The sequence below is a fragment of the Pelodiscus sinensis genome, chromosome 14, assembly GCF_052426305.1.
Source record: "Pelodiscus sinensis isolate ZL-2025 chromosome 14, ASM5242630v1, whole genome shotgun sequence".
Classification (NCBI taxonomy): domain Eukaryota; kingdom Metazoa; phylum Chordata; order Testudines; family Trionychidae; genus Pelodiscus; species Pelodiscus sinensis.
This window is the reverse complement of record NC_143065.1, coordinates 27,627,502-27,647,009: the sequence shown is the minus strand read 5'-3', so window position 1 is coordinate 27,647,009 and position 19,508 is coordinate 27,627,502. Positions and strand designations below refer to the sequence as shown.

The following is a 19,508-nucleotide window of genomic DNA, read 5'->3' as shown; positions in this document are numbered from 1 at the left end:
GCCAGCAAGATCATGCTAATGAAGCGCAGGATATTTAAATCCCCACTTCATTGACTATTTCGAATGCCTGCATTTGCATCGCTAGTTCGAACTAAGGTGCGTGTGTAGACGCACCCTCAGATGGGAAGGGTAGGGACACTGCTGTTGAGGCTGTAGTTTTATGCAGGGATGCAGGGGGAGTATGCGTCCCCCACGACTTCATGGTTGCCCAAGAATCTTAAGTTGTGCAGTTTGGAGTCTGATTGCTCTGACAATAAGCCTGAACCTTTAAAAGGTAAGTCCTGCAGGGTTTGCTGTACTGTGGGAGGAGTACAGATACTTGTAGTCATGTGTCCTTTCACATGGCTAACCTTGGAGAGGGTGAAGGCAGCACAGTCTGCCACAGCTAGGGAAATTTGCAAGGAAGTCCATGCCACGACTTTCCCTTCATCAATACTGGCCATGAATTCGGCCCTGCAATCTGATAGGGTAGCTCCTTAAACTTCAACAAAGAGGCCCATGAGCTGAAGTATTTACTGAGAACAGGTTGTTGGTTAGCTATCATCAGCTGCATGCCCCGCATCAACTAGACCTTTTAACCAAAAAGGTCTAATCATTGGACTCTCAAAATTTTGGGGTTGGTCCCTGCTGCCCATCTTTCCTTCTCATGGACCACGGTGACCACAAGGCAGCAGGCTGAGGGTGTGAGAACAAATATTCGTAGCCTTTAGATGGGATAAAGTACTTGTGTTTGACACCCTGTGATGTGCGAGGGAACAATGCTGAATTCTGACATGTTTTGGTATAGTTCTGTATAGTTTTTATCAGGGGCAGAGCTACGCTAAAGAAAGTCTATGGCATTGGGATATAAACTGAGGAACCTCTGGCATAATAACCTCTTCTGCCTTTAGCCCAAAGTTGCAGGTGATTGTACATAGAAGGTTCTGGTGTGCCCAGTGATCTGAGGTGCAAAGGCCGAAGTCCTTGTGACCAACTTGTCTGGGGACAAGGATATGGGTTAAAGGTGGTACAGAATCCTCTTGACCACAGGTCTCAAACACACAGGCCATCTATGGCGCAAGCATTTTTGCATTCTGATCTGAGCATCTCATCAGTCCTCATCCCTCAAGCCTACCTCCTTCACACCACCACCCTGCCCTCACCTCACCTTTGTACCCTTTCTCCCAAAGACTCAGTCTTGGGGATTACGAGTGGAGCTTGGCATAGGATGACAGCAAGGGTCAGGCCACACTCACTCACCATAGCGTCAGGAACCATGAGGAAGCAGAGCAAATGTGCTCAGTGAGTGTGCTCCTGCTGCCGCAGTGAATGAAGGGTGTGTGCACAATCCCTGCTCTTGACCCTCAAGCGCGCTCGTGTCCTCTTGATCACTGCCTTGGACCTCTATCTCTAATGTTTAACCGACTAAGCAGGATCCAAGCTGGGGACTGCTCCAGCCCATGGGACCCACCCTCAGCCCTGTGCAGCCTCTGGCTCTGTGGGCTCCCAGCCCCTATACAGGGGTTGGGGCTAACTGTGGGGTGCCCGAGCTCCCTGAAGACAGAGGATGCTCCAGATGCAGGGCCTGGGGCTGCTTGAAGGGTGCCCGGGCTCCCACAGACAGAGGCTGTCGATGGCAGGCCACCTGCTGGGCAGGAGCAGCTCTCTGCTTGTGGCAGGTGGGGACCTGCTCCAGCTCTCACTGTTTACCAGTTAACCAGAACTGGTAAGCAACACCTGCTTAGGGTGATGCATCGGTCAACAGATTAACCTTTCACATATCTAACATACTCCTGACTGGAACTGATGTGAACAAGCACTCAAAAAAGAACATTGGTTCTAGCAGTTCACTAACAGAAAAAAAAAGTTTATGAAATACTGCCTATGTGGAAGTGTGTGTTCAGACAACGCCTATGTGCGCTCTGCATGATGACAACTACATCAAATTCTACTTTTACCTTTTCATATTAAATTCAATCAAAATGTACTGAAATGCATTTATCAGAAATCTGTATGCATTTATCTGAAAGTACAGAACTATACACAACTGAGCACCTTTCACTAGCTTATAATTAAACCAAAATATTTTGTACGCATTAAGTTTTATGTAGTCAGTTGTCCCTTCTGCCACATAAAGGTGACCTGCAAAGAAAAAAGAATTTGGACTTGAGTTGTATCTTTTTAAAGAAGCAGAGAAAGATAGAATATTCATCTCTGACTCATTTTTTTCCTGTTTATATTTGAAATTCAGGTTCTGTCTAGCTTGGAAGATTCTGAGATGACTGAAGAACTAGTAAACTGATGACCTCACCAGAGTCAAAGCTGAATAACTGAGGAAAGAACTTTAAGCCAGAACAAAACCTAGACATGATGAGAAGTCTGATATTCCTAAGATTAAAAACACCAAAAACTGTAAACAAAAATTTTCAGGCCTGCATCACTATCAAGCAGCTAAAAAGTGTACAAGCCCAAATTCTTTGAAATACTTTGCAGGTCATCTTTAAGCTACTCTATTGGCTTATTTCTAACATCTGGAAAAGGCTAACTATCATAGTCATAAAGCTAAAGGTTATCATCAGATACTTTTCCATAAGATCAAAAGATGATCCACTACAAATTCATCATCCCCCTCCCCCATATCAACATAATTGTAGCTCTTTGCAGAATAACTACATAAATCTAACCTAGAGCACAGTCTTAGTCCTGTTTATTATGAGAGATGTAATCACATATCCATATAAAGCCTCTTAGACACAAGGTAAAAATCCCATCTTCCATAGATTTAAAGTTCAGAAATCCAGATTTAAAAGCCTCCAAAAAACTTAAATAATAGCAATGACTTAGCGCTGAGACAACATACAACATTCAGATACAAGGGAATTGACTAAAATAGTCATGTAGGAGTATTACCAATCACATGAAAAATAGCTAAAGTAAGTAACACACTCAATACTTAGATTTTGTACATACTCTAAAAAGCAGGATACATGACACAGAAAACCACCAATACATAATTAAATTTCCACTCACAGCTACAATGCAAGTGACAATCCTAGCTCCTCATTTAACAGTCTAGGATTAGGCACACAATGCTTAATTTTGTTATAATAAAAACTAAAATTTTGGCAAAAATTTTTAAGTTGCTTCATTATTTCTGAAAAAAAAAATTATCCAAAATTATTATTTGATTAATAGCATTTGAAAAACTGTTAAAATTATCAATGTTGTGAAACAATCTCAAACTATGTAACATTTTACTATCACCTCTTACCTTGTGTAAAGACTCAGCAGGATCATATTTTGGTCCCAGAACCAAGATCTTTTGCCCTCTTCGCACCACACCACTGAACACTCTAGCAAAAGCAATGAAAGACTCCTTGTTGTCTGATTCTTGTTTCACAGTTTTTAGGGTCATGCTTTCTGTTTGGCTAGTGAGCTCTTGTTCATCACCTAATCAAAGTTAAAGAACAGTGAAGTCTAAACACAGTTTCTGTAGCACCTTGAGGAGGAAAAACAACAACGAATCAGTGTCCTATCATTTGTGAAGAAACTTAAGGAGAAAGCAAGGAAAGGCATCATGACTCAATATTCAGGCCTTGAAGTACTGATGTGACTATTTTGGTTAGGGCCACGTTTTTACACTGAAATATTTTTAGCAGCATAACTCTTATGGTGGACCCAGTTGTCTTAGGAAAAAGATGCCTTACAACTGCCATAGCTTATTTCCCTGCCTACGTGTAACTATCTCTGCAGGTATGAAGCATCTTTATCCTGGCTTACCTGCAACCACACCAGGATTGTTGTACTGGGGTTTAAGGTATATAATGTGTGTGTGAGTATAGACAAGTCCTCAAAGTATTACTAAAAACCACAAAGCCAAATGCCCCTATCAAACGTTCTTTCAAATAGACAAATTAAATGCTTTCAGAAGGAGAAGATTGGTATAGATCATCTATAAACAAATTCTTTCCACTTTTATAAAGTTTTCTTTAGCTGAAATCATGCACAGGCTATTTACTTTTACTGTTATCTTTATCCTGAATGTGGCTATATGTAATTGACTAATTTGACTGTCTATTTGCTTCAACATTTCCCATTCCTTTCCTCATATACTCTTCACCTCACCTTCACTCTACCTGGCCTTGAAGTTCCCTACTTTGCTTTCCTCCCTCTTTATCCCTACCTTACCATTTTACCCAGCTCCCTTGTCTTTCCCACTAGTTAATCCCACTTCACTAAACCACACCTAGAATGTTAAAATTAACCAAACATTTCTGGCATTTGCACTGTATCTGCAAACCATCACACTAAGTATTCTGTCCCTTTGTCTAGCTCAGTGGTGGCCAACCTGTGGCTCAAGCCACATGCAGCTCTTTGCTCACAGAAATGTGGCTTTCAGGGTTATGGCTCCTTAGGAGCTGCATGCCCGCTTTGTGAACACGCCCCAGTTGCTGGAGGGAGAAGTGTGTGGCTGTGGCGGTGGCAACTGTGGAAGAAAACATAGTCCTCACTCTGCATTTGTAAGCAACAAGTAGCCAGAGGCAGTTTTATTACGAGCTACAGCAAGGGAAAAACTGGTTCAGACAGGGGAGGAAGCCCCCCTGCCCCCGAGGCAGATCTTCGAATACAGGCAATTATGAAGCAGTTATAAAGGGAAACAAGAAGACCTTTTATAAATACATTAAAAGCAAGAGGCAGACCAAGGACAGGGTAGGCCCACTGCTTAGTGAGGAGGGAGAAGCAGTAACAGGAAACTTGGAAATGGTGGAGATGCTCAATGGCTTCTTTGTTTCGGTCTTCACCGAGAAGTCTGGAGGTGTGCCTAATGTAGTGAATACTACAAGCAGAGAGAGGGTAAGTTTAGAAGATAGGATACACAAAGAACAAGTTAAAAATCACTTAGGAAAGTTAGATGTCAGCAAGTCACCAGGTCCTGATGAAATGCATCCCAGGATACTCAAGGAGCTGATAGAGGAGGTATCTGAGCCTTTAGCTATGATCTTTGAAAAATCATGGCAGACAGGGGAGATTCCAGAAGACTGGAAAAGGGCAAATATTGTGCCCATCTATAAAAAGGGGAATAAGAACAACCCAGGAAACTACAGACCGGTCAGTTTAACGTCTGTCCCAGGGAAGATAATGGAGCAGGTAATTAAGGAAATCAAATGCAAACACTTGGAAGGTAATAAAGTGATAGGGAATAGCCAGCATGGGTTTGTGAAGAACAAGTCATGCCAAACTAATCTGATAGCTTTCTTTGATAGGATAACGAGCCTTGTGGATAAGGGAGAAGCAGTGGATGTCATATACCTAGACTTTAGTAAGGCATTTGATACGGTCTCGCATGATATTCTTATTGATAAACTAGGCAAATATAACTTAGATAGGGCCACGATAAGGTGGGTGCATAATTGGCTGGATAACCGTAGTCAGAGAGTTGTTGTTAACGGTTCTAAATCCTGCTGGAAAGGGATAACAAGTGGAGTTCCGCAAGGGTCTGTTCTGGGACCCGTACTGTTCAATATCTTCATCAATGATGCAGATATTGGGATAGAGAGTACGCTTATTAAGTTTGCAGATGATACCAAACTGGGTGGGGTTGCAACTTCTTTGGAGGATAGGGACATAATTCAAAATGACCTTAGCAAGTTAGAGAAATGGTCAGAGGTAAACAGGATGAGGTTTAATAAAGAGAAATGCAAAGTGCTCCACTTAGGAAGGAACAATCAGTTCCATACATACAAGATGGGAAGCGACTGTCTAGGAAGGAGCATGGCGGAAAGGGATCTAGGGGTCATAGTGGACCACAAGTTGAATATGAGTCAACAGTGTGATGCTGTTGCAAAAAAAGCAAATATGATTCTAGGTTGTATCAACAGGTGTTTTGTAAGCAAAACTCGTGAAGTCATTCTGCCACTCTACTCTGCACTAGTTAGGCCTCAGCTGGAGTACTGTGTCCAGTTCTGGGCGCCACAATTCAAGAAAGATGGAGAAATTGGAAAGGGTACAGAGAAGAGCGACAAGAATGATTAAAGGTTTAGAGAACATGACCTATGAAGCCAGGCTTCATGAACTGGGCTTGTTTAGTTTGGAAAAAAGAAGATTAAGGGGGGACATGATAGTGGTTTTCAAATATCTAAAAGGGTGTCACAAGGAGGAAGGAGAAAATTTGTTCCTCTTGGTTACTGAGGACAGGACAAGGAGTAATGGGCTTAAAGTGCAGCAGGGGAGGTTTAGATTGGACATTAGGAAAAAATTCCTAACTGTCAGGGTGGTCAAATATTGGAATAAATTGCCAAGGGAGGTGGTGGAATCTCCCTCTCTGGAGATATTTAAGAACAGGTTAGATAGACATCTGTCAGGGATGGTGTAGATGGAGCTTGGTCCTGCCTTGAGGGCGGGGGGCTGGACTCGATGACCTCTTGAGGTCCCTTCCAGTCCTATTATTCTATGATTCTATATACTGTCCATTACATATAATAACAGTAACAATTAGTCTCCTTCCTATTACAAACACCAATGGCTAACAGTTATTTTAGTTCCACCCAGATGCTCCTTATCTCAAGGTCCCTGCCAGAGTCAGCATTCTATCCTTATCTCCGTATGGAGGCGAGAGGCAAAGGCAGCATCTAAATACAGATCTTGTGTTGTCAGGCCACAGACTTAGCCTGACTCTTGCTCTCTTGTTAAGAAGACCAAGATGGCTGCACACAAATTCCCTTATTCCCTTTTCCTGCCTCCATACAGCTCCGGTGAGACCCAGGCATTGGGTTAGAATGGGAGGGACCTGGGGTTGCCTGGCTCTGTGGGAGGGGTATGGCATTTGATTAGAGTAGGGAGAGGTGGGGGGCCTGGATCAGGGGGAGGGCATTGGGTTAGGGAGGGGGTTAGGGGTGCCTTGCTCTGGGGGAGGGATGTGTGGCTCTTTGCACTACTATCCACAGCTCTTTTGGCTCTTTGTGTCTAACTGGGTGGCCACCCCTGGTCAAGCTTGTCTATTCAGACTGTAAACTCTGAGGAGGTACTGTCTCTTCTTACTCTATATTTGTACTATGCATATACAGACTGATCAGGTCCTGTTCTCAACTGACTCATAAGCACCACTGTAATAAAAACAAAGTCTTTACCTATGAGAAAAATGGGTGACAAAAGACAGTCCTAAGAAGTACTGTACCTTTTGTCTCACCAGTCTTCACAGTCAATTCAGATTCATTTCCAGAAAGAACTTGTACTGGTAGTTCTTGCACTTGACTGGCTATCAATTTTTCTGCATGTCTTTGTCTTGCAAGCTCACGTCTTTGAGCAATTTCTTCTTGTGTTAAAGGCCTACAGACCATTTAAAATCATTAACATTTGGAAACCACCATTCATTTTCCAATAAAGACAAAGAAACTACAATATTACATTTATGACAGACAAAAATGAATTTAAATTTCTAAAATAAATTCAAGGTTTGTTAGTGAAGTATTCTGAGTAGTTTTTAAAGCAGTAATAAAATATCCCATTCTTCTGCTACATCCAGGAAGAATCTATATATTTTGCAATATTTCTGCTGATACTTGTGTTAAAACAAACCCATCATGTGTGTAACTGTTTTGAGAATTATCACTCTTTTGGTGAGCAGTGACTTGGTAACAGTCACGATAATTGGGATCACATGCTAGTTTGCTATAGTTGTAGCTAAGAATAAAATGGAGTAAGCACGCAGTTTAGAAATATTTATACCACACAACTTAGCAAGAAAAAATATTTTTTATTTGTTCAAGCCAACTATCAGTAAATACATCCATTCTCTAAACCAATACTGGAAGTTATCCAGAACAGAACAAAGATTTTGTTTGGTTTACCTGCCCTCTAAGGTAAAACCATTTACTCTGATAAACTGAACAGGAAACACTGAAAGGAGAACTTCTAAAAAATTCCTGACAAATACTCCAAGTGAAATCCTGGCCTTACTGAAGTCATTGGTAGTTTTGCCACAGACATAAGGTTGGGGGAGGAAGGGGACGGGGTTACAGCAGGGAGGGGAGGTGTTTGGCTCTGGGGAAGCGAAGGGGAGCAGAGGGGAGGTGTATTGGGTTGGGGGTATGCCCCTGTGACGGGTCTGCCAGGACCCGCACTGCATCCAGCGACGGGGGGTTGCCAGGGAATGGCGCGGCGAGCGGCGAACCCTCCACCACTTTGCAGAGAGGTGGGGGAAGCCCCATGTAGCCACCGGCAATGGGCCGGCTGGGGAAACCCAGCTGCCGGCCTGCACGCAGGAGCGGAGGAGAGGGGGCAAGGCGTCCGGCGAGCGGGAATCAGGGGGATGGCACGGTGAGCGGCACACCTTCTGACACTTTGCAGGGCGGCGGGGGAAGCCCCGCACAGCTGCTGGCAACGGGTCAGCTGGGGAAATCATGTTATTCCAGGGACGGTCGTGTAATTCAAAAAACGTTCCCTAAAAAAAAATTCGTGCTATCACGAAAACATGTTAAGCGGGCACTTGTTAAATGAGGAATTACTGTACACAAATAAACACATTTTAACATCCCTACAGTGCGTACAAAAAGCTGGAAAGACCAGTTAGGAAGAAAAGGAGGCAAAAGAGAGCTGGGAGTGACAACTCTTAAAAGATATGATACCAGAGGCTCAACATCAAGCTATCCTTCGGGAAGTAGAGGAAAGATGAGATGAGCCACAGCAAAAGGAAGCAGAACACAAGATTAATGCATATCAGACACTTCATCTATAAACATACTAATGACCATTTATATTTTGATGTTAAGGCCTACTTTTCCCTAGTTGGCAAAATCAAAGAGGTGAAAGCAAATTTGAACAAATACTGGGTCACCCACCAGACCACCAACTCTCCAAGAACAGGAATCTGCTGGAAATGGAGTGGTCAGGAAGAGAACTGAAAGACTGAAAGAAGGAAGGAGAGCAGGACGAGGAGCCTTCGGTCCCAATCCCACCAATCATAGAAAATCCTCATGACCCAGACTACCCAGTGCTCAGCTAGTGCAATTAAGCATTGCTTACTTAATAGGAGTCACTGTCATGCTGTCACTGACTCCCCTGTAGTTACATACATGCTCCACTGCAAGTTAAAATTTAAGTCATGAAAAACCTAATGTTACAATGTGTACAACCAACATAAAGCATTCACTGAATTATTATCGAGTAGGCTTTAGCTTGGAAATCATCAGATCTTTTGGGTAAAGCACACTACCCACTGCTTTGTTTATTCTATTGTAGGCAGCTCAGAAGCAATCTATTGACTTTCAGCTGTGGAATGTTTGTAAAGAAGGGTGGAGAGAAAAAAATCAACCTTCCCCTTTTCAACTCCTGCTTTTTTGATGACCTTTCAGTCTCTTCAGATTTTCTTTTCTGCCTCTCTGGAATGAAGCATTCCATGCTAAGATTAAGACATTGCACTACAGTATTCAGGACAGGTATTTCAAACTCATATATTCCAAGATAAAATGGTTAAGATTTTTCAAGATAAATTTATGGTTTATTAAACTTTATGTTTATTAAAAATACATTCTAGTAAGGAACTATTAACTTTGCCCAATATATTAATCAAGGAATGAGTAAATACCTGTATTAGATTTTTAAGATTTAAATATTCAATGTATTGGATTACTTACATAGAAATAATAAGTAGTCAGTAGTATTTTTAAGGTTGCAAAGGTACTTATGACTTGCTTAACTTTTACTCTGACTAAAATTTCTCATGCTTTTTTCATGCTTAATCTCAGCTTCAAAAGAGATTTTTTTAAAACTGAGCTAACTCACATGATGTTGAAAGAATATGATTTTGAAATGCTCAGATTTTATGATAAAATGGGCCAAATAAGTAACTAAGATAGAGACAAGAAGCTAAAGGAGGTGCTGGACAGCTGGAAACCCTTGGGGGACAGAGTTAAGTTTGCAGTGCATGGGCTGTAGTGTACGATAATTGTGGTAAAGCTGCTGTGTGTCTTCTGGTGCCGGAGAAGAGGGTATATAGTGCTATGTTATTTAACCTTTTGTTTCCTTTCTTTTGTGAGTTTGTCAAATATGCTTTCTGTTGTCAGAAGATATTAGCCACCAGTAACTGTGCATGGACCCTTGTGCATTACCTTTTGTATAATAATGTATGATATAAAAATGCAGCTCCTGACAGAGAATGTTTCATCTGAAAATGTTGTGCGTATCCCCACAAGCTTTTAATCAAGTATATGTAAGCCCAATCCCAATCGGTCACATTTGTGAGCACTGTGTAAAACCAACTGCTATTGCTGGAGGGAAAATAAGGAGGTGTATGTGGAAGGACCCAAGAACTGCAGAGTTAAAGTTACATTTCTCTCTTAAGAGAGTGCAGCTTTATTAGATATACCGTATTTTCCAGCGTATAAGACAACTTTTTATGCTAAAAAACATCCCCCAAAAATCGGGGGTCGTCTTATACGCCGGGTATACAGGCAGTCCCCGACTTGCAGGTACGAACGGGGCTTTTCTCGCCCCGGAGGACACGGACTGCGGGACCTCGCAGTCCTGCCGCCCGTGTACTCCGGGGCGAGAAAAGCTGCTCCGCGTCTCCCTGGTCTGCAGACCAGGAAGACGCGGAGCAAAGCCGCGGAGGGGCTCGGGCAGCGGGGCAGCCCAGGCGCGCCTGGGCTGCCCCGCTGCCCGAGCCCCTCCGCGGCTTTGCAAAGCCTCGGGGGAACCTGGCAGCGGGGCAGCCCAGACGCGCCGCAGCTGTCCCGCTGCCGGCATCCTCAGAGGCTTTGCTCCCGGTGTCCCTGGTCTGCTGGAGACAGTCCCCAGCAGACCAGAGGCACCGGGAGCAAAGCCGAAGCGGCGGCAGGGTGCCGCGCTTCTGAGGCTTTGCTCTGGCAAAGCCTCAGAGGCGCGGGACCCCGTCGCTGCTGCGGCTTTGCTCCCAGTGCCCCTGGTCTGCTGGGGACTGTCTCCAGCAGACCAGGGACACCGGGAGCAAAGCCGGGGAGGCGGAGGGGTGCTGGGGCGCTGCCGGTTGGCCTCTTAAGGGGGGGTAGTCTTATACGGCGAGTATAAGACGAAAACCTATGTTTTAACTAGAAAATTAGGGGGTCGTCTTATACGCACAGTCGCCTTATACGCCGGAAAATACGGTAGTCATTTGATCAGTGGTTAATACTAAAGGTACACTTCCATACACACTCTAGTGCAAAAACCAGCACCCTCCTCTTTCCCAGAAGCCGGACTAGATTTCTGATCAAGACATTGCTCATGCCTATTAGTCAATCAGTCATTGGTGCAGTTGAATGGAAAAAGAGCAACGGGGCCATTATAAACAAGAACTGCCCTACCCTTAGAAATGGTCCCATATGGGCCTATTTGTTGTCCAGGAACAGACAGAAAACAACAAACTTAACCTATACTCTGTAAAAATGAATTTTAGGAGTTGTTTGGTGCCAGTTATACTGAGATAAGAACGTGCTATTAATCTAATGTTAAAGAGGGGGAAAGGAGACAAACAGAAACTGAACTGTCTAAGGCAGGAGTGGGCAATAATTTTTAACCTGGGGGCCATTTCAGAAATGTTTGATTTGTCCCCAGGCCACCCCGGTGTGGCTTCAGAAGGAGGGGGAGGGGCCAGGACACTTCCGTGCTTCCCTGCCCATAGACCCTGATTGGTGCTGGGGTGAGGAAAAGCAGGAAGTCTTTGCCCCCACTCGCCCCAGAGAAATACACCAGTTGTTCTGAACAGCTAGCAGTTCCCTCTAAGTGCCTGTGTCCCTAGTGGGGGGAGAAGACTTTGCACACTCCCCCTCATCTCTCACCCCCAAGCCAATCAGGGTTTGGGAGGAGGACAGGAGGAGACTTTGTGCACTCCTTGCACCCCAATCAGAGCTTGGGGATGGGGGAAGTCTCCTCCTGCAAGAAGCATGCGGCGCTTCTAAGCTGTCCTGGCTCTCACCCGGTTCCCCTCACTGTACATCAGCCTTTTACATGTATTTAAAAGGCAGAGCTGCAACAGAATTAATTCCCAGTTCCAAGAGCTAACCCTGCTGCAGCTCTGCAGTTTCTTCCCCTTGTCAACTAATCGACTAGTCAATGGAAATTCTATCGACTTGTCGATTAGTTGATTAAATGCCATTTACCATCCCTAATTGCAGCAACACATCTCCAATTTATCTTTCAATTGTTTAACTTCCATGAAGTCATGGACATAAGCAAAATCTTGTCTAAGTTGGAACCTGCCTTTTATAAAAATCCATAACCCTGAGGAAATTCCATGAAGTCCTGTGCTAATGCCATATAGAGTGCTTCATGATTATGCTCTTTGTGACTCAGTCTAACCCATAAAAGCTTGGTAAGAAGTACTCTAAACATTAGTTGAATAGCATCCTTCACACAAAACTCACAAGTGCAGATTCTATTAATTGAATTTTAGTGCACAGACATGACCGAATGGTTTTTCTATCCCTTCTTAACTTCAGAACATATTTGTCAGTCCGAGTCCAATCCATAAAATACAGGGACTCCAAAAGGACACAATGCTCATATCCCAATCATGAATTAATACCCACTAAACTGGCTGTATTCAACAACACCTTAAAAAAGCTGAAATTATAAGAACAATTTTAATTCATCATAATTTAGAACATAGTAATAAAAATAATTTTCTGTCCTGCTAGACAACTAGAAATTCTAGACAGCTTGGAGCAGATATGCGTAGAACAATAAACCAACCAACTAAAAATCTACAATTAGTATTTCATGAAACATAAACCAGAAGTCTTATAAAGATGAGACCAAAAAGGTGAACTGAACAATTTCCCCATGTTGTCTTGTATAGCAGCCATCATTAAATTTAATTTTAAGATATAGATCTCAAAATTCAATAATAAGCTACAGAGTATCATATAGAAAAGTATTAGTATGCTTCATATATGAACTATGATTAGTATGCAAGGGAAACTATAAATGTGTGATTGTGGCCCTAAAAGTCTCCTACTGGCAACTGGTAGAGGGCCCACCACACTGTCGCTTATATCAATCCGGGCACCCTTATCATCTCCAACATACTGTTGTCATAATAAGTATCTAGAAGTCATCATGTAAGTTATCATATGTAAACTGTTAGCACACTGGTTCCAAAAACCACTGAGTGATGTATTTAAGGATTGGGTGCTGTGATGAATGGGAGAGTAATACTCTTTCTGGACATTCCAGCCATTCAGTTAACTAAAGTATTTTTCCAAGTGATGAAACTCTTGAAACCTAACCCTAATTGTCTTGCCTGCAAGGGTTAAAACCATAGACAGTGGGTCCTAGAGCAGTGGTCTCCAACCTTTTTACACCCAAGATCACTTTTTAAATGACAGACCAAGCCAAGATCTACCGCCCCGCCCCTTCCTTGAAGCTCCGCCCCTTCCTTGAAGCCCCACCCTCTCTATTCTCCTCCTCTCCATCACTTGCTATCCCCAATCCTTATTCTGCTGCTTTTTTAAAAAAGGTTTTTCCAACATTTGGAAGAGGTTTTTCAACATTTGGAAGTGGTGCTCAGCCAGGGTGCATCACGCTCCATGTGGGCTGCTGCAGAGAAGAAGCTGCCTGACCAGCTGGCTGTGGCCTTCAGCCCAGAGGAGGCTGATCGGGCGGCTTCCCAGGAAGCTTGCTCCAGCACAGCTGGAGCTAGACGCAGCCTCCCTGGGCTGAGCACAGGGCAGCCGGGCTGGAGGGAAGAGAAGCGGCTGCCCGGCCAGCTGGCCATGGCGCTCAGCCAGCATGCACCAAGCTCCACGTGGGCAGGCGCAGAGGAGAAGCCGCTTATCACCTGGAGCGCGGGGGCAGCCTCTCTCAGCTGAAAGCCACAGTCAGCTGGCTGGGGTGTTTCAGCCCTCCCGACCTCCCAGCTCCACCATTCCTCACAGCTACTCACCTGTGTTATTGCTCGGTGAGTAGCTGCTCCTCAAATGAGGAAATCTAATGCAAATGTACTGCGCAGGCGCGCAGTTCAGAGAGGGCTCAAGAGCTACTCTTAGAGCCCCTGAGATCTACCGGTAGATCACGATCTACTGGTTGGTGACCATAGTCCTAGAGAGTCTCCAGGAATGCTAAGGAAGCAGAAAATGAGTTGGCAGGAAGCCAAGAAAGCCAATGAAAACAGTGTGAGTTTTTAAATGGGAAGTAGTGACCTTCTTGTTCCAGTCTTTATGTGACCAGAAGAGAGCCTGGGAGACATGAGTTATGCCAGGAAAACAGGCATGGAGGATTAAGCAATATCCTCACATAAGGAAGGACTAAATCTTAGAACAACAAATATGTGAGTAGAATAGGGAATGTTTAGTCAGATGCAATCAGGCTATTTTCTTTATTTTGGGGTTTGTTGGACTTCTCTATGCTGAGCACATGTAAATTACCCCCATTTCACTGTAACTCCCCAAACTGAATCCCAGGGAAACAATTCTCTATATTTAATCTTTCTTTTTTCAATTACTCTGTAACACCTAACAATCAAATAATGTTTCACCAAGTATGTTTTTTTCTTTTGTTAATAAAAATCACTTTTTAAAGACCATGATATGATTCCTGTGTCCTAGAAGGCAGGAGGTTCTGTGTGTGTGTGCTTAAGACTGCAAAGTCAACTATTATGAAAAATTAGCTTTTCAATCTCTCTCCAGAAGGAGGGTTAAAGAGCTTGAGAGTACCCCACAGGAGAAATTCCCAAATGAGTCTTCCTGAGTTCTCAAAGGAGTTTTTTGCATTTGGGTGGTGGTAGCAATACCAAGGAAAGGCCAGGAATCCGTGACTTTGGAGAGTTTTTAAACATAAGCTTTTAGTGGCAAGATGTTTTAAAAGTCTCTTGAGGGCCCTCACCTTCTGCACTCAGAATGCCAGAGTGGGGAACAGCTTTGACAGGTCAAATACTTATATATTTGTGCTGGAAATATGTTCTTTAAATTGGTTTGGGAAGCAGCCCATACATCAAGCCTGACAGACTAGACAAAGGAATATAACTTTACCTGTCTGACCAATCTGATTATAAGCAGAGAATAAGACAAGTATATTTACATATAAAGTAAACAAAGCTAACAAGTGGCAGAGGAGATAGCTAGGTAAACATGCTGGGCAACAGAGTTTGCATCCAGACCAACTTCTTGGATCTTGAAGCAGAGACAATGGAATTTGGATGAATATAAGCAGAGCCAAAAGACATTTGAGTTACTCATCACTTAAGGGACAAAAGAGACAAGAGCCATTGGAATCTGTGAAAGGTAAATCTTCTAACCAGCTAGACTCAAGTCAGAAATTGCCTGAGGCCAAGATTATAATCTGCTGAACTTCAGACACTAGATAGCATGCATTATTTTTTGTTTTTTTGTAACCATACCAGTTCTTTAATGTCTGTTCTTTATTAATGAACTTATCCATTGTTATTCTCAATTCTGTGTATTATTGTGAAGTGTGACTCCTCTGCTAACTGAGCAAGCTAGAGTGTACACTCTCTCTTTTAAGGACGCACAAACTTAATTTCTGTAAGTGCCACAGCAAGAGCGAAAGATATCTGTGGAGCATTCCGGTTCACTGATTGCTACCTGCATGGCAAGGTTTAGACAAGTAGAGCCTTGAGGAGTGTGGTAATAAAGAAGTGTGGCAGGAAGCCGACAAATAGTCTAATCTCAAGAAAGTTTTCACATGCTTTAGCAAATGAAGGACACAGAACTAGGTGTCATTAATGAACCAAGGATGTTAAGGACTAGTTGACTAGTCGACTAGCTGACTAATCGATTCCCCCTCCCCTCCCTTGCTGCCTCTGTCAGATAGATATGTGAGTAGAATAGGGAATATTCATGAGTAGATATGAGAGTAGAATAAGGAATATGTCAGATAGAGGCAGCAAAAGGGAGTGAAGAAGGGGCACCTCAAAGCAGCAATGCCTCACAGCTGATCCTGGGCTCAGCTGTGCGGTGCTACCCCTTTGAAATGCCGAGGCGGCATTTCAAGATGGTAGCACCGAGTGAAGGCCAGAGTCAGCTGGGACTCCTCAGCTGATCCTGGGCTCCACACGGCATTTCTGAAGAACCCAGGATCAGCTGGGGAATCCCCAGCTGATCCCAGGTTCCGTGAAAAGGCCACGCAGAGCCAGGATCAGCTGGGGAGTTCCCAGCTGACCCCAGATCCTGCGTGGCATTTCAAATCAGCAGTGCAGCATGGAACCTGGGGTCAGCCCACATGCAGCCCAGAGTCAGCGGGACTTCCTGTTGGCCCCAAGCTGCATGCAGAGTTCCGCATTCCTCCTTTGAAATGTACAAGAGCCCCTATTCCAGCCATGAATACAAACCATGAATTCAAATTCCAGCCATGAATACAAACTGTACCTTCAATCAGTTCCATATGTTTTACTTGGACCCAAATGTCACATGTTTCCATACAAATTAAGAATCTATTTCAAAGCAAAGACATTAAAAAGATTTTTTCCCTTTTCCAAGACTATATTTTACTTTGTTAATTATATAAGTAGGTGTCATGCCCAAATGTTAGCCTGTAATTCTGATAGGATCATCAACTAAATAGGGTCAGTGCTCATTGCTAAAAATTACTTAAATAAGGTCCCGAGCAAACCACAAATGCAAATCAGGAACAGATTAGCTCAGAGTAACAAATGTAGCTGTATTACAAAGCACAAAACCCTTTAAAGCCAAACATCAATTTACCCACAAGAAGAGTTTTCACATATTTTAGAGCCGTGGTGTCCAACAAGCTAGCCACTAGCCACATGTGGGTATTTGGTCGGTTGGGTGTGGCTATTTGTCCGGTAGAGTGTGGCTAGTTTGCTACAGTGAACTGGTTGGACACCATGGCTATAGAGGTTTATAAATGTTCTTTTGATTAAATGCATTTACAATGTTGTTAGTTAAATTGTAGCATATTGTAACTGTTTATATTTCTTTAATTATAATCTTTAGGGAAAATCAGACAGGAAAATGAAAGCATTAATAGTTCAAGTATACACCAACCTTTAGGTTTAAGACATGCAAACAAGCAACTAGAAGAAAGAGAAGCAATTATCATAGTAATTTCATGGAGAATTGTAAAGGAAGTACAGATTTCATAGTGATATCTATGGAAAAGTGCTGATTTCATGCAGATTAAGCAGAAAGTATCTTTCATATCATTCTGAGGAAAGTGGTAGGAATATTATGGGATCCACAGTACTTGCAATAGTCATAAAAAAGGAAGAACCTTATACATAATTACTCGTTTAACACATTCCCACTTAACACATTTTCGGAATAGCACGATTTTTTTTTAGGGAACGTTTTTTAATAACACGACCGTCCCCGAAATAACATGGAAGTGCTCCAGTCAGCTGCTCTTTCAGCCAAGCTGCTGTGAGCCATATGTGCACTCGCGGCTCCAGCCTGCACTTGCTAGCAGCCAGCCGCTGAGCACAGGCAGCTGCCTTGGGACCAGGACATAAGGTTGGGGGAGAAAGGGAACTGGGTTACAGCAGGGAGGGGAGGTGTTTGGCTCTGGGGAAGGGAACGGGAGGAGAAGGGACGGGGATTGGGTTGGGAGTATGCTCCTGTGGTGGGTCAGTTGGGACCAGCACTGCGTCCAGCGAGGGGGGTTGGCGGGAAACGGTGCAGCGAGCAGCAAACCCTCTGCCGCTTTGCAGGGAGGCAGGGGAAGCCCTGCGCAGCCATCCGGGCGCCTCACCCCCTCTCCTCCAGCCCCGCTTGTAGGCCGGCAGCTGAGGAGTAACATTAGTTCGAACCAAGGGGTTTGATTCGAATTAACATGTTCTGGAATGCACTTCCTGGTTCCAATCAGCTGGCAAGCAGAACAGCGCGCGGGCAAGATTATGCTAATAAAGCATGGGATATTTAAATTCCCGCTTCATTAGCAATTTCGTTCGGCTACATTTGCATCCCTAGTTCGAACTAGGGAGCAAGTGTAGATGTACCCAAACTTTCTTTGGGATATAGACAGACAGCCAAATTAGTCTTGTCTATTTCCAGCCTATATAAGTCCTGTTTTAATTTATTTAATTTCTCCAGTTTATTATTTCAGTTTAGTTTTGTTCCTTTTTTTTTTTTAAACAAATGTACTAACTTTAGATCTAAAGTCTCTCCACAACCCTGTTTCTTTCTATTCCTAAGCAACACCATGTTCTCTCCATTTAAATAATTTTCCTTCTGAACAGGATGGGAATTTAACAACGCTTGAAGCACGGTTGTATCCTGGACCCAGAAGAACCTTCTCTACCTGGTACTGCAGTAAGTGAGGGAGCAGTGAATGGAGACTAAGGCCAGGTCTACACTATAGGGGAAATTCAAATTAACATATGTAACTCCATCTACAATAATTATGTAGCTGTAGTCAGCATAACTTAATTCAAGTTTCCATACCAGCCTCCCACTGTGAGGATGATAAGAGCAAATGCTCCCATCAGTTTCCCTTACTCCTTGCAGGAGCATTGGCCACCGACGGGGGCACTCTTTGAGGTTCAATTTAGCAAGTCTTGACTAGGGATGTAAGCGACTAGTCGACTACCCTGTAAGCATAGGCTTATCAGGTAGTCAAATCGACTAGTCACTTCCCCAGCATCTTGCTGTCTCTGTATCAGAGGCAACAAGGAGGAGGGAGCAGGATCTGGTGCTGAGGGAAGCCAGCTTAAAAGCTGGTTCCTCCCCACCAACACCGTTTCCGTGGTGGGGGACGAAAGTGGTCGGGGAGGCAGAGATGCAGCAGGAAATGGTGCAAGCGGGGACTGAAGCAGTCCCCACTCATGTCGGTCTGACTGCTATGCCTCTACCTATTAAATTTAGAAAGAGCCCCATGGGGCTTTAGCTACATTTCAAAGGCAGTGCAGTAGGAACCCAGGGCAAGTGGGACCTCAAGGAGTCCCTACTCACCCTGGTTCCCCGCCTCTGCCTTTGAAATGTAGTAAGAGCCCACAGCTCTTACTACATTTCAAAGGCAGAGGCGCAGTTGGAATAGCGAGCACTCCATCCCCTTATCAACTAATCAAGTAATCCATGGAAATTCCTGATTAATCAAAATTTAACATCTGTAGTCTTTACTATATCTGTGAAATCAAACCCTGGAAGATCGACTGCAGCAGCATCAATGTTCCCCAAAATGGAAGACATGACCTAGGCAGTGCAGGAGGAAAAACGGTTGACAGAGAGATTGCAAATTGTGTCTCCTCCACAAAAATTTATCCACATAACCCTTTCCCAAATCTGGGAAGCTGTTACAGCTACAGAAGACTTGCTTTTAGAAGGATTCTACCTTTTTGCTATAGCAGTTAGGAAAGTACCGCCCTACTATCCTGATGGAAACATTTGGGTAAAATCTCAGAAAAGGGTAAAATCTCCAAGAAATTCTCCAACTTTTAAAACACCCGGGAAATTAAATACAAAAAACTTTGTATTAATGAGATATTAAGGTGGGAAGATCCAGCAGCAAAACACCAGAAAACCCCCAGTTAATGATGTCCCAATATTAACATTCTTCTATTACATATATTTAGTTTTTTCCATTCTTCTGAAATTGTATTACTC

The 19,508-nt window shown here is 43.5% G+C and overlaps 1 protein-coding gene across 3 annotated transcripts in view; it reads right to left on the bottom strand.

Moving 5' to 3' along the window:
- Positions 1-19,508, bottom strand: part of EFL1 (elongation factor like GTPase 1) — a 183,045-nt gene that overhangs the window by 130,023 nt on the left and 33,514 nt on the right. For all 3 annotated transcript variants that reach the window (XM_006139255.5, XM_089782057.1, XM_075897120.2), the window contains exons 13-14: positions 7,154-7,305; positions 3,251-3,429 (exon numbers count right to left, since the gene is read on the bottom strand). In XM_006139255.5, coding sequence (XP_006139317.3) covers positions 3,251-3,429; positions 7,154-7,305 — 331 coding nt within the window. The remainder of the gene's footprint in view (positions 1-3,250; positions 3,430-7,153; positions 7,306-19,508) is intronic.